Source organism: Meles meles, chromosome 5, assembly GCF_922984935.1.
Source record: "Meles meles chromosome 5, mMelMel3.1 paternal haplotype, whole genome shotgun sequence".
NCBI lineage: Eukaryota > Metazoa > Chordata > Mammalia > Carnivora > Mustelidae > Meles > Meles meles.
This window is the reverse complement of record NC_060070.1, coordinates 71092863-71106576: the sequence shown is the minus strand read 5'-3', so window position 1 is coordinate 71106576 and position 13714 is coordinate 71092863. Positions and strand designations below refer to the sequence as shown.

Genomic DNA, 13714 nt, shown 5'->3' with positions numbered 1-13714 from the left:
TTTTTAGGTTGAAACTTGTTACTAAAATAATCAAATCAGAAATACTCTTCTATGAATTGTTTCATCAATTTCTACTTTGAGAAGAGCTGCATCCCAAGTGAAAAAAGTTAATGATAACTAAGGATATCTGGGGGAAGGTACTCGCAGCTTGAATGACCACGGGTACATTTATCCAACAAACTGTAAGAAAAATTGAGTCAAGTATGACTTAAAGTTCATTGCAAAAATTAGTTTTAAGACATAGCATGAAGCATTCTTTCAAAGTTGACTAAATACTTACCTCTAACTCAAGTGAAAGTTGATCAGAATTAATGACTTGGTATTTAAGATGTTAAATTGACAGGTTATATGAAGTAACTGTCAGATACTGTAGTGTGAAGCAGTTTCAGTTTCACATGTACATAGGCTTGTCCAAACAAGGAAACTTGGTAAATTTGTCAGAAGAAAAAACTTAAAATAATAAAAGAGATACTGCTACTAGGGTGAGGTTTGGCATGCAAAGTTTCAACACTGAGCAAGTTTTATGGCCAAGCTATATGTCCTTAAAAATAGGGCTTTATAAATGGAAGCACTGGCACAACCTTCACTATAGTATTGCAAACAGTAACGCTATTTTATATAACCTAGACAAGAACGTCTTTTTAAAATAAAAAAGCTGGTCTATTTTAATATGTTGGGCTCAAAAATTTTTAACAAAAATAATTGGAACCACTATTTTGTTTAAAATCTCAAAGGTGAAAAGTCCTGGAACAGACTTGGGACTGTATAAGAGTTTGGTTTATAAAGTTTGGCCACAGTGTTTTTCTCCCACTACAGGTGAGCTTCAATTGCAAGGAGCCCACTCTAGGAGGAGGACACTTCTGGCAAAGACTGACAAAGAAGGGTGTTTGTCAAGCAGGTGTGGGGTCACCTAAGAGTGTGACATTTCTTAGTCAATCCCCATGTTTCCAAAAAAACCTTCCCTGTATAAAGTTTACCACTCCAGCTTTTAAAATAACATATCTCTATTAAAGTTTTTCCTCTTTGTCTTTTTAATTTGTTTTTGTTTTAAGGCAAAGCAACGTATTTTTATAGATGTTATTTATTTATGTTTTAATAATCTGGAAAGATAAAGGCCACCATCCATCTTTCCATATCTGAAAATTCCACAAGGCGAGCTTTGGCCCTAAAGTATTTAAAAAAAAAAAAAAAGTAAAATGGAGTGGGAAGGAAAAACAACCCATCAAAAAGTGACAGGCGTTATTGTGTGCCAGGTGTTGTCTCTTTGTTAAAAAAAAAAAAAAGAAAAAAGAAAAAAGAAAAAAGAAAAAAAAAGAATATAAAAAAACAAACACCAAAAACCAAAACCAAAAACAATCCACCAAAAACAACTCTCATATCCCAAGAAGAAATTCATTTTAGTGGCCTTGGTCTCAGCATGGTCCTGCCAATTTCAAGCCCCGACCATACATGTATTTTCTAAATGGAATCAGTGGCTACAAAGCGGCCAGCGTATCGTTAGTCACAATACAACAGTAAGGTTGTGAACATACCTGAGCAATGTTCAAGGTCTAGAGCATTGGAGGATGGGCAGGACAAGACAGGACAGAACAAAAATAAAGGAAGAAAAAAAGAAAAGACAAAACAGTGACTATGAGGCCAGCCTCAAGGAACCCAGAGTCAGCACAAACCCTCCCACATGTTAAACCACCAAAAATAAACATATACCAAAAAGGGGGAAAAAAAATCAGCAGTCAGGCCACGCTGAAGATACCAAGGGTTATAAAAATAGGCACCCAAAAACAACAACAACAAAAAAAAAAGTTATGGTTAAGTCATGTGTAGGTTTCTCTGGCAAAAGGTATACTTGAAACTGGCCTTATAGAAAAAAAAGCAATGCAAAATAAACCAACTTTTAAAATATCTCTTTTTAATTTAAACATTTCTAAAGCAATATATAAATGATAGAACAATACATTGTTTAAAAAACCATATATTAAAAAAAAAATCACCGAATAGTTCTTAACTGTTTTGCTCAGTTAGCTCTAGCAAAGAAAAGAGAAAAGAATAGTGCAGATTCTATGCAGAATTTACTTGGTTTCCAGCATAGTACAGTACCTGCTTATTTAAACCTAGCATATTGCAGACCATATCCCTGGAATAAGGCTGCTCCAATACATATCTCAACAAAGCAGTCTGTGGTTCAAACAGATCCTTTAAAGAAAATAAAAAAAATTATTGCTTCAAGATCAAAGTAAATGTTAATTCAAAGAATTTGAAATTGGGATAAAAAAAAATCTGCTAAAGGCACCTGTTACCTTCACAGAGTAGGCAGTATCTAGTGGAAAAAAATCATAGGATTTTAGTGCTTACAGTTAATCTGATCCCACCCCTCAATTGATAGGAGATATAACTGAGGTGAAGGGACTTGCCCAAGGTCATACAGAGGCTCAATTTAGATAGACTTCAGTTACTGTCACAGAAGAGTCTTAAGCATCACTGTAAGGAAAGGATTTTCTGCTCAGAAATCTAACCAAAGAGGAATGGAAGTAGTTTCCAATCATTTTCATACAAGTCTAAAAAAACAAACACTACTTCCAAATTTGGAGAGGACAACTGACTTATAGTACAGGCGTTAATTAAGAGTGTGGATTCTGGAATCAGACTGTCTGAGTTCAAATTCTGATTCTACAATTTTGTAAATATAGGGCCTTAGTCAAGTTACCACCCTGCTCAGTGTCTGTTTCATCATCTGTACAGTGGAGATACGAAGATGATAGTTGAGAATAAGGGCTACTGCAAAAAAGTTCTTACAACAGTGGCTGGCATACAGTACATGCATAATGAATTGATCTGTTTTCAATATTATTTCTATCATGATAACCGCAAATTCCATTTAGTTTACCACTTTTTTACATTCCCACGTTTTGCCGACTAGTATGCCAAGAGTCCAGGATTGTGACATTAGTTTCGCTATTTCCCTCACTTCTGGACTAGTTTCTTAATCACTCTGTACATCATTTTTGACACGAAACACTTACATAAAAAATCTCTAGTCCTCCTCATACCCTGCTCTGTAACCATTTCAACTCCCAAGATACTATAATGAATATATCAAACTTCATTGTGGCTTTATTTCGTGCATCATTTTATCAATACTTGTAGGTTTTTTTCTCTTGAGAATATTTTACTCCACTTTTGTGTTCTCTAACCTCCCTTCAAAAAATCTAACACAGGTAGGGGCACCTGTCTGGATCCGTCAGAAGAGCATGTGACTCCTGATCTTGAGGTCTTGAGTTCGAGCCCCAAGCTGGGCATAGAGATTACTTAAATAAATTTTTTAAAAAATCTAACAAAGGAGAGACACACTCTTCAAATTTTAAGAAAAGTGCAAATTCATTTTTGGTCCTCACTTTGCAAAGGAAGAATAAAAACGTTTCCATTATAAAGATTCAGTTTTCTTAATCTAAGTGCTTTGTCAGGACCAACTGGAGCATAAAAACCCAATATTAGAAACCACAGGGTATACTTGCATATGAGAATCACATGATAAACCATAAACTATTTTTCATTAAATATATACTTCTTCATTCTGTGAAGAGACAATTTAGCATAACACATCATATAATCTAGGATGAAGACTGTTAGATGGACCAAAGTTCCATTATATTTATCAACATACCTTATCATAAGGCAAAAGGCCCTTCAAAGGAAAACGAAGAGTTGCAGGATCCAATTTCCATGAATTACAAATGGCTCCCGAGTTATTTACAACTGGCAGAAGGCTGCAGCGGCCTATATGTATTACAGAAAATGTTTTAAAGTAAATGTAAACATAAATGCCTAGTCCTTCATTCACTCTATGAATATTTAATACATATCTATTCTGAATCAGGCACTGGTTTTAAAAAGGTTGTAATTAGATTTAAATTTTGATTATTTTAAGTCTAGATGGTTAGAGACCAATTTACAGGCCTCTAAAACTCAAAAATGTTGGCATTTGTCCAAGCATATAGGATAAAGATCAGCAAAGTATAATCCATGGGCCAGATGCAGTTTGCCACCTATTTCTGTAAAGTCTTATTAGGACCTGATGCTTTCCCACTATAATGGCAGAGCTGAATAGTTGCAACAGATTGTATAGCTCACAAAGCCTAAAATATTTACTGGATCACCATTTATAAAAAAAAGTTTGCAGATCTCTGGTCTAGGGTCAACATAATTGACTTTATGCATGATGTTCCTAGAGGCTTAGATGTAGCATATGACCATCAACTCATATACCCAATTGCCTAATGAATACTGTCACTTGGATGTCTCCCAGGGATTTCAAGCTTAACAGATCTTAAAACTGAACTCATCATCCTTCTCAAACCTACATCACTTCCAGAATTCATTAAATGATATCAATATCCACTCAGTTCAGTCACAAAAGCCAGAAGTCTGAAAATTATTTGTCTAGAGTCTGCTTGTTTTATTTTTGCATTTCCAATCTAAAATAGCACCCAACTCACAAGAAGTGTTCAAAATTTGCCAAATCACATGCTTGTTTTTAAAAGCAAATTCTGAGAATGAAACAAAACATGGAAAAATGAAAAAAAAAATAAATGAAGTAGAGAGCAAAAGTGTGAACTGGAATGAGCTTAAAGAGCCTGATAGTCTTGTGCACTATGGCCACAGAGGAATGGTCAGTTGAGACTTCTAGTTGCCTGGATATTCCATGGTGCTTTACTAGCTCTATTAAAAATTCCCTCTAATCGGGGCGCCTGGGTGGCTCAGTGGGTTAAAGCCTCTGCCTTCGGCTCAGGTCATGGTCCCAGGGTCCTGGGATCGAGCCCCACATTGGGCTCTTTGCTCCGTGGGGAGCCTGCTTCCTCCTCTCTCTCTGCCTGCCTCTCTGCCTGCTTGTGATCTCTGTCTGTCAAATAAATAAATAAAATCTTTAAAAAAAAAAAAATTCCCTCTAATCACCAGGAAATGTATCTTCTAGAATGATTCTATCTGAAGCTTAGACTCAGGCAAGATAGTTGCTTTTCCCCTCCCTATACTGTGTAAACAAAGTACCTAAAAACAAGTAAATGGCTATTATTTAAGCTTCTACAAATTACCAAAATGACAAACCACCAAAATATGCGTAAGATACCATCTACCAATTCTGCTGAATAGTTCACTAAAAAACAGGTACTATTTAGTACATCTTAAATTATAATCCTACCACAAATAGAGTTTATCCTTGCTGTGGGCCTGAAGGTATCCACAAAGTCTGATACCAGGTTTCCAAGTAACTAAAAACAAAACAAAAAACATGGAAGTATAAAAATAAAATCAAGATTGCTTTTAATATAACCATCATTTATGTAAAATAAGACAGCATGTAAAGATCTAATATAATACCTGGCATGTAAACATTACTCAAAAGTCAGTCTTCTTTTACTTTCTTTCAAACAATTCCTTCCCAGTTCATCTGTTCCTAAATTAAGACAAATAATACCACCACATCCTGTGATATTTCATGAAGCTGGCATATTTTCACACATGATATAGAAACTGTTGTGGGGTTCTTGGGTGGCTCCACTGGTTAAGCATCCAACTCTTGATTTTGGCTCAGGTCATGATCTCAGTGCTGTGAGATCAAGCCCTGGGTCAGGCTCTATGCTCAACAGAAAGTCTGCTTGAGATTTTCTCTCCCCCATTCCCTCTGTCCCCCCACCCTAGGCACATTCTAAGAAATAAATCTTACAAAAAAGAAAAAAACAAAAGACAATAAACTTTTAACAGGATAGAAGAGAAATAAAAGGAACGCATTATAACAATAAAAAAGTACATTTTATCTCGGGATAAAAGTGACAATTTTAAAGATAGGCACGCAAAAATGAGATTAATATAGCTATTTTTAATTAGAATTTCTACCAAAAAAAACTTGGAAAATACCGTATTTACCCAGTGTGGAAGTTTTCCCTCAGGATATAGTTTCCTAATCTCTGTGACCGCAAAGTAGGCTGGCAATAAACAGGCATTTCTTTCTAAGATGTACGCTATAACCTAAGAAAAATAAAAGAGCAATGTTATTCTTCCTGGTTAGTTCCACATATAAGCTCTTTAAATGCAACAGTGACAACAACAAAGATATTAAAAGCAAAGATATTATTTCGTGGATTTACTGGGCTTAATCAGTAGCATAAAGAGTCCATTTATATGTGAAGACTCTCTAAAAATGGAGATTAATGAACAATGAAATGGATGTTACTAAGTAACATTAATTTAAATGCTGGTAGATTCTAACAGAAAAGCAAGAGACCAAAGTAGTAATTCTTGCAACAGCAGTTATAAAACACAAAGATCTTTCAAGCAGTCTATAGGCTAAAGCCTTATAGCAGCTAAAAATATCTGAATGTCTATATTGTTATTTTCTTAATTAAAAACCATGACTTAATCAAAACTTAAAAATTTTTCCTGAGGGGCGCCTGGGTGGCTCAGTGGTTTAGGCCACTGCCTTCGGCTCAGGTCATGATCTCAGGGTCCTGGGATTGAGTCCCGCATTGGGCTCTCTGCTCGGCAGGGAGTCTGCTTCCCTCTCACTCTCTCTGCTTGCCTTTCTGCCTACTTGTGATCTCTCTCTGTCAAATAAATAAATAAAATCTTTAAAAAAAAAAAAAAAATTTTCCTGAAATATAATACAAGCAAAACAGCATCTTTAAAACTACAAGTGATTTTTGTAGAAGTTCCCAAATGGAATAGTCCACAAACTACCACAGTCCACAAACTACATTTTAAAGGCACAAAACTATATAAAACTGGACTTTTTTGAGGTTATGATCAATGAATTGCAGATATATTTAAATTACCTCTCTTGCTGCTAGAAGCTGCTGTACAACGGCTGAGCTCACTGTATTGGGAATTGTCAAGATTTTCTCCAAAATCACTTTTAAGAGATCTCGAACCCCCTGTTACAAGAAAAAAACCCACAGGTTAAAACTAAGTAGTGCCCCCTGTCCTAGTTAAAACACCTAAAGGTCAACACTTATATGCTCAGAAAAAAAGTTACCTCCCAGATCACATTTTCAATCAAAGCTAACACTCAAGTCCCTAACATTAGCCCAAAAGAAGAGTCATATTCCAAAACAGAATTCTAAGGAATGTCTAACAATGTGAATGAACAAAGAAAGTCCCTTACAAATAAAAATTAATCTTGCCACACTCTGCTTTCTGGACCCTCACATTACAAGAGTTTCCATTGTTAAAGTGGTCCAAAATGCTTAAATTGGGCTGAGAGGCAGAAATAATTCGAACAGAATTTGAAAATACTCTGAGACATGGACCTTAATGTTAAACTTTCTGGCAGGTGATTCCTTCTGCTCACTCCCTTTGTCATATTCTAACTTTATTCCCCCTTCTCATTCATCACATATCTAATCACTCAAACTTATGCAATAAAGCTATTCTGTTAAATGGTCATCTCTGCTGATCTATTATCAGTTACATTACTTCACAGAAGAATCTGATACATGGAGAAGAAATTTCATTCAACATGCATTTATGGAGTATAAACTGTGTAATCAATCTTGTAAAAAAGATAGATAGAACATAGACATGACAGAAACTAGAAACAATTATAAAGCACCATACAAATAAGAAGGTAAAAACTTCATGTTAACCTGCTAAGGAGACTAGGTGGGGAGAAACAAAAGAAAACAAAACAACTTCTTAGATTTAATTTTGTATTAAATCATGATTCAAATCAGTAATTACCAGTTAAGTCATTTAGACTAGAGAAAATACAGACATAAAGCACTGGGTCAGGCACTGGCAATTATTTCAAAAAGGATAGCAACAAAAGTGATTTGAATGAAGGAGAATGGTTGTGCAGCAAGGAAGATCCTTGCTGAGTTGTACTAAGTTGTACTAAGATACACAGAGAGCATATGCTATGCTGTTAGTTTGGCTGAAGAGAAGTGCTGAAGGACATGTCTTCAAAGGAGGTCAAAGCAGAAGTGAAGCAGGACTTTCTCCCTCTATCAGTTGATGCCTACAACACTTCACAGTTCCACACACCCCTGCTCTGTGCTCTTTCATTTGCAACAGGCCACCACATTCTAAATCTGTGGAATGAAGGGGCCCAGAGTTTGTCTGGTGACTTCTCTATTCATCATAAAAATATATTAGCCATCTGCATTTTAAAGACTGTTGGGAGGAAAGCAGATAAGCTGTGGGAAACACTGAGCAATTTTAAATCCCTTTAGGAAATACAACAAATTTAGGAAATTTGTTTAGGAAATTTGTTTCCTAAATTAATTTAGGAAATACAACAAAAACCAGATTTTGTAAACACTTCCATTTTATTTCTCTCATCAGAAATTAAGATACTACTGCATAAGATACTACTACATAAGAAATTAAGATACACACTGAAAAATGAATTCATGTCTGAAAGTGATTACTTTTTATAATTAGGAAAAAATACCTTATAATCCACTCCCCCAATTATTTTCCGAACTAGTTTAAATGTTAAGGCCCAAAGTTGTGTTCTTTCCCATTCAAGTGTGTCGGAGTTTATCAGGGATTCACAAACCATCCTAGAAAATAAGAATACCCATTCCAGTTACAAGACACAATTTTGCCAAGTTCTCCAATTGCAAGGTCTGTGTACTCTGGATATTATATCTGTCATAATGTTCTTCAGAAAGGTATATAACTATTCAATAATACTTTTAAAAAATTACATACATAGTATATTACGCTTTTTTTTAGTGTGAAAGAACACAAAATAGAACTAAATAATATTGTGTTATATTTTTACTAGAAAGAAATTTACCAAATGCTATTGATTAAATGTTTACCATCTATCAGTTTGTGGTAGATTATATTTTTCCAACATGGCTGCAACAAGATTTTCAATCCCACATGTTCTTCTGAAGGGTGGTAATGATACTCCTCCCACGAAGAGGTGGGAGAAGTATCTACATTCTCTTCCCTTAAACATGGGCAGGCCTAAGATTATGGCAAAAGGGACACTTACGACCCCCAAGACAAGATAATGCAATTTCTGCCTAGTCTTCTTTTGAATGCTTGGTCTTGACACCATCATGCTGTGAAGAAGTCCAGGTCACATGGACAGGGCCTACGGAGGTTCTAGCTGATAGGCCTGGCTAAGGCCCAGATGACAGTCAGGCATCAACCACCAGATATATGAATGGGGAAACCTTTGTCCTAACTAAAGCTATAACCACGATCAGATTGCAATCACAAGACCCTGAGATAAAACTGCCCACTGAGGGGCGCCTGGGTGGCTCAGTGGATTAAGCCGCTGCCTTCGGCTCAGGTCATGATCTCAGGGTCCTGGGATCGAGCCCCGCATCGGGCTCTCTGCTCTGCAGGGAGCCTGCTTCCTCCTCTCTCTCTGCCTGCCTCTCTGCCTACTTGTGACCTCTCTCTCTGTCAAATAAATAAATAAAATCTTTAAAAAAAAAAAAAAAAAAAAAAAAAAACTGCCCACTGAGCTCAGTCAACCACCATAACCATGAATGTTAATAAAATGTTAAGTAATCCTAGCCCTTGGACTGAAAGGCAAAGCCTGCCTGGTTTTGAGCCTTTAAGTATACAATTCTAGGAATACTACATCCTAGAAACTAAAACCTGAGGTTTTATGAAGGAGTATTTGTTGAGCCTAACTTCCTTCTTCATTCCTCATTCTTTTATAACAACAATCTAGACCAATTTCCAAACATTAATTAAAAAAAAAATTCTTTGGATTGCTCATATCTGGCATTACACATACCTGGGTGGAAGAAGACCAGTCTCCACTGCCATTGCTAAGCAGTCATAAAGAAAAGAAATTCTTTTAGGACTATGCTGGCCATGAATAAATTTAACAATCCATTGGATGCATTGTTCATGAGATTCCTGGAAAATTAGAAAATGATTACACTTTAGGTCTAAAGCGACATTTTAAAACTGACAAATACCTAATACTACGTCTGGGAGTGTATCAAGACTACAACTTAAATACTCCACTATAAATATTAAAGGACGGAAACAATTTTTAAAAAATGGAAAAATTCAGATTTAGTATTTCAGTTATATTAAGCATAAAATCATACAGTTCTATAAACTCCCGCCATTTTTATTACATGGACCTCCAAAAGGAGTAAGATTTTATTAACATACCCATGGTCAACAGAAAACTCTAACAAGGATGTGTCAGTGGGGGGAAAAATCCACTACGATTATATAAGCCTTCTGAGAACTGTGTGAATCTAATTCCTAAGAGCCCAATTGTGAATCCAATGACATCTTAAATTTCTAGACCTCTATAGCTTTAAATCTGATACCAAAATATAGTCCTCATATCAGTCTTACTTCTAGGATGCCCTCAAGAAGAACCTGGATGTCCCCTTGGTCTGCACTACCACTGTCTCTCAGACACACACTATTGTTGAATGTACATTGCTGATTTAGAAATAGCTATTTTCTTCCTGGCTCCCCCATTAGAATACAAACTTCTTGAAAACAAGGGCCATCCTTAATTCATAAAATGTTCAATGGATTATTAAAAAATTAAAAGATGTTGAAAAGATGTTCAACACCAAAGAAATGCAAAATAACCTATGAGATATAATTTCTGTTTTAGATTGGCAAACATCAAAAAATTCAAGAATACCGTACTGTGAGACCCTAGGGAACAGACACCCTTAGACACTGCTAGAGGAGTATAAACTGCTATGACTTTTATGGAAAGCTATTAGGCAATTTCTATGAAAATTATAAATAGACATACCCTCTAACCTAGCAATACTACTTCCAGGAATTTATTCAATGTCCTGTGCATAATATTGTTCATTATATTATTGTTGAAAGTGGAGAAGTTAAGAAATAACCTGTGTCAGTCAGTAGGGGACTGGTTAAATAAAGGAAGGTGCAGCCACGTAATAGATTCTGGTGCTGTAAAAAAGAAGGCAGAAGTAACTTTCAATGGACTGATGTAGAATTACTTTCAGAAGTGAATAGTAGGAGGGAAAAAAGGTGCCAATTAACAGTGAACACATTATATGAATGTTCTATAAAAATGGAATCCTATATATGTAAAATATTTCCAGAAGGCAACAAACTGGGGATACTGGCTGGTGATATGAAAAAGAGCAGTAATTAATCTAAGGGAGATGGAAAGCAGATTATACATTGGGTTCTCCTTTTGGTACCTTTTGCATCTGGAGTCATACAAAAAGATTACCTATTAGAAGATAATTAAAACAAGATTTAAAAAAAAAACGAATGTATGCCATGATGTGAGCCATGTTTGAGTAGCAAGTCTTACCACCAGAGGTTCAAACGCAAACAGTTCTCATTTTCCTACCAAAAATACACCATGAAAAGATAATACACTACTGAACACCAGCTCTTTAAGGATCATACATTTCGTCTTTTTCATGTATACATTTTCTGGTGACTGTTCTTTGTTACTAAGTTTTACTACTCCTTTCCTCGTTTTTATTAGAATACCTCTGTGGAGACACCTGGATGGCTCACTCATTTGTGTCTGCCTTTGGCTCAGGTCATGATCAAAGGGTCCTGGGATCCAGTCCCAGTCTGGCTCCTTGCTCAGTAGGGAGTCTTCTCCTGCCTGCCTTTCCCCCAATTTGTGCACACACACACTCTCTCTCTCTGACAAATAAAATCTTAAAAAAAGAATACATTTGTATCTTTATTATAATATCCTTACTGTAGCATCTTTGTTTCTTTACTATAGCATCTTTAACCAAAGTATCTTTGTATCAATGCTTTAGCTAGTTGCTTTGCTGAGTAAATTAATGTAATTTATATCTTTTACAATCACTACCAGAGCTGTTCTCACATGTACCAAATAAATCAGAAAAGGATGAAAATGGTTTTATGTAAGGTAACATGGCGGAGATTATTTTAAAGACACCTCACACTGTGCTGTCAACAGTTTGAATTCTTACTATCAGTTCTCCACTGGAAGAATGCAAACTGAGGGCCGCCTGGGTGGCTCAGTGGGTTAAGCCTCTGCCTTCAGCTCAGGTCATGATCTCAGGGTCCTGGGATCGAGCCCCGCATCGGGCTCTCTGCTTAGCAGGGAGCCTGCTTCCTCCTCTCTCTCCGCCTGCCTCTCTGCCTACTTGTGATCTCTCTCTCTCTGTCAAATAAATAAATAAAATCTTAAAAAAAAACTTCTAGGGGCGACTGGGTGGCTCAGTGGTTTAAAGCCTCTGCTTTGGGCTCAGGTTATGACTCCAGGGTCCTGGGATCAAGCCCTGCATCGGGCTCTATGCTTAGCAAGGAGCCTGCTTCCTCCTCTCTCTCTCTCTCTCTGCCTGCCTCTCTGGCTACTTGTGATCTCTGTCAAATAAATAAATAAATAAATAAATAAAATAAAATCTTCAAAAAAAAATCTTCAAAAAAAAAATGCAAATTGAAACAAATGGAAACCAGAATATACAAACAAAAGTGAGACATTTCTCTGTCTCCCTTTCCTGAAGGACCCTAACAGCAACATCAAAGTAATGTAAAACGGAAGGCATCAAAACCCATCAGCTGAATGTGCAAACAACGTAGTACTCACCTGAGAAAGACCACTCCAGAACTGTCTGAAGGCCCCCAGACAGCTAATTAGTTTTGTTTTTTCATCTTCAGGGGTGTCCATAAACATTCTAAAAAACAAAAATCACATTATTTGCTACTAGTTCTAAAAGGGTCATTCCACATAACCAGAATCTCACGGACCTTAGATACCTCCAAGACAAACCTTAGTAAAATCTCACAAAGACACACAAAAACCTGCCACGCACAGACACTCACCCAGGAAAAGCCTCTTCTATAATTTCCGTTTTCTGTAAAAAAACAAAACAAAAAAAGTCAGCGATGTTAAAAACAGAAAGAAGAGAAAAGAGAAAAAGAAAAGAAAAACAAACAAACAACAGGGACCTCCCTGAGGAAAATATTACAATGTAATACAGGACAAGTCGCCTCAACCGCCGACCCGCACAAAATATCACTTCCGGCCTGGTCTGTCACGAAGGGCGCTGTGGACTTGAAAGACTGAATTTTGACAGCATTTTGGAACTCGCTAAACCCCGGCAGGCACACAGGGTGTCACAACAAAGGAAAGGTGGGGGGGGGGGGTCAGGCTCCCGGGGTCTCCCCTCTGCAGCCACCGCCCCGCATCCCCGGCGGCTCCACTCACCACCACATCCTCAAAAATGCTCTGCAGTTGCGTCTCCATCTGTACCATCGCCCCCGCCTGCCCTGGACGCCCGGCGCGCGGCCCGGGTGAAGCCCGAGCTCCGAGAATTGACCGGCAGCGGGGCGGAGACGCCCGCAGGAAACCTCCGCCCGCGGGGGCTGCTTTTTCTCTCAAGCAGCTCCGCCGAAGAGGATTCCCCCGCCCCGGCCCAGCTAACCGCCGGCGCCCACACGGAAGCCGGAAAGGGTCTGGTGCGCCCAGATAATGAAACCTGAAGAAACCAGGATTCAGCCCGTTGGTTCTGCCGGGTAAGGACGGCCCGCCGAGTCAGACGAGAGCGCCCCCAAGTGGAGCCTTGAGCCTACGTCACGCATAGGCGTCGTCGGCTGCAGGCCGCCACCTCCCGGCTGGAGCGGGAGTTGCTTCCTGCTCTGGACTAATGCTTTTGCCTACTGGGAAGGAAAGAAGCTTGGAGCCCAGGAAATCGCAGGCAGGGAGAAGAGCTCCTCCTGCAACCTAGGTCAACCAGATGTCTGT

At 37.7% G+C, this 13714-nt stretch overlaps 1 protein-coding gene across 3 annotated transcripts in view; it reads right to left on the bottom strand.

Moving 5' to 3' along the window:
* Nucleotides 1–13428, bottom strand: part of MED23 (mediator complex subunit 23) — a 44575-nt gene extending 31147 nt beyond the window's left edge. Inside the window, exons 1-11 of one of the 3 annotated variants that reach the window (XM_046005033.1) lie at nucleotides 13178–13428; nucleotides 12793–12824; nucleotides 12557–12644; nucleotides 9755–9879; nucleotides 8441–8552; nucleotides 6825–6923; nucleotides 5920–6021; nucleotides 5195–5264; nucleotides 3662–3774; nucleotides 2098–2193; nucleotides 1533–1550 (exon numbers count right to left, since the gene is read on the bottom strand). In XM_046005033.1, the coding sequence (XP_045860989.1) occupies nucleotides 1533–1550; nucleotides 2098–2193; nucleotides 3662–3774; nucleotides 5195–5264; nucleotides 5920–6021; nucleotides 6825–6923; nucleotides 8441–8552; nucleotides 9755–9879; nucleotides 12557–12644; nucleotides 12793–12824; nucleotides 13178–13225 (903 nt within the window). In that variant the 5' untranslated portion in view covers nucleotides 13226–13428. Of the gene's footprint in view, nucleotides 1–1532; nucleotides 1551–2097; nucleotides 2194–3661; nucleotides 3775–5194; nucleotides 5265–5919; nucleotides 6022–6824; nucleotides 6924–8440; nucleotides 8553–9754; nucleotides 9880–12556; nucleotides 12645–12792; nucleotides 12825–13177 lie in introns of those variants that run through there. The other 2 variants (XM_046005034.1, XM_046005035.1) reach the window with 2 other exon arrangements.
* Nucleotides 13429–13714: the final 286 nt, after the last annotated feature.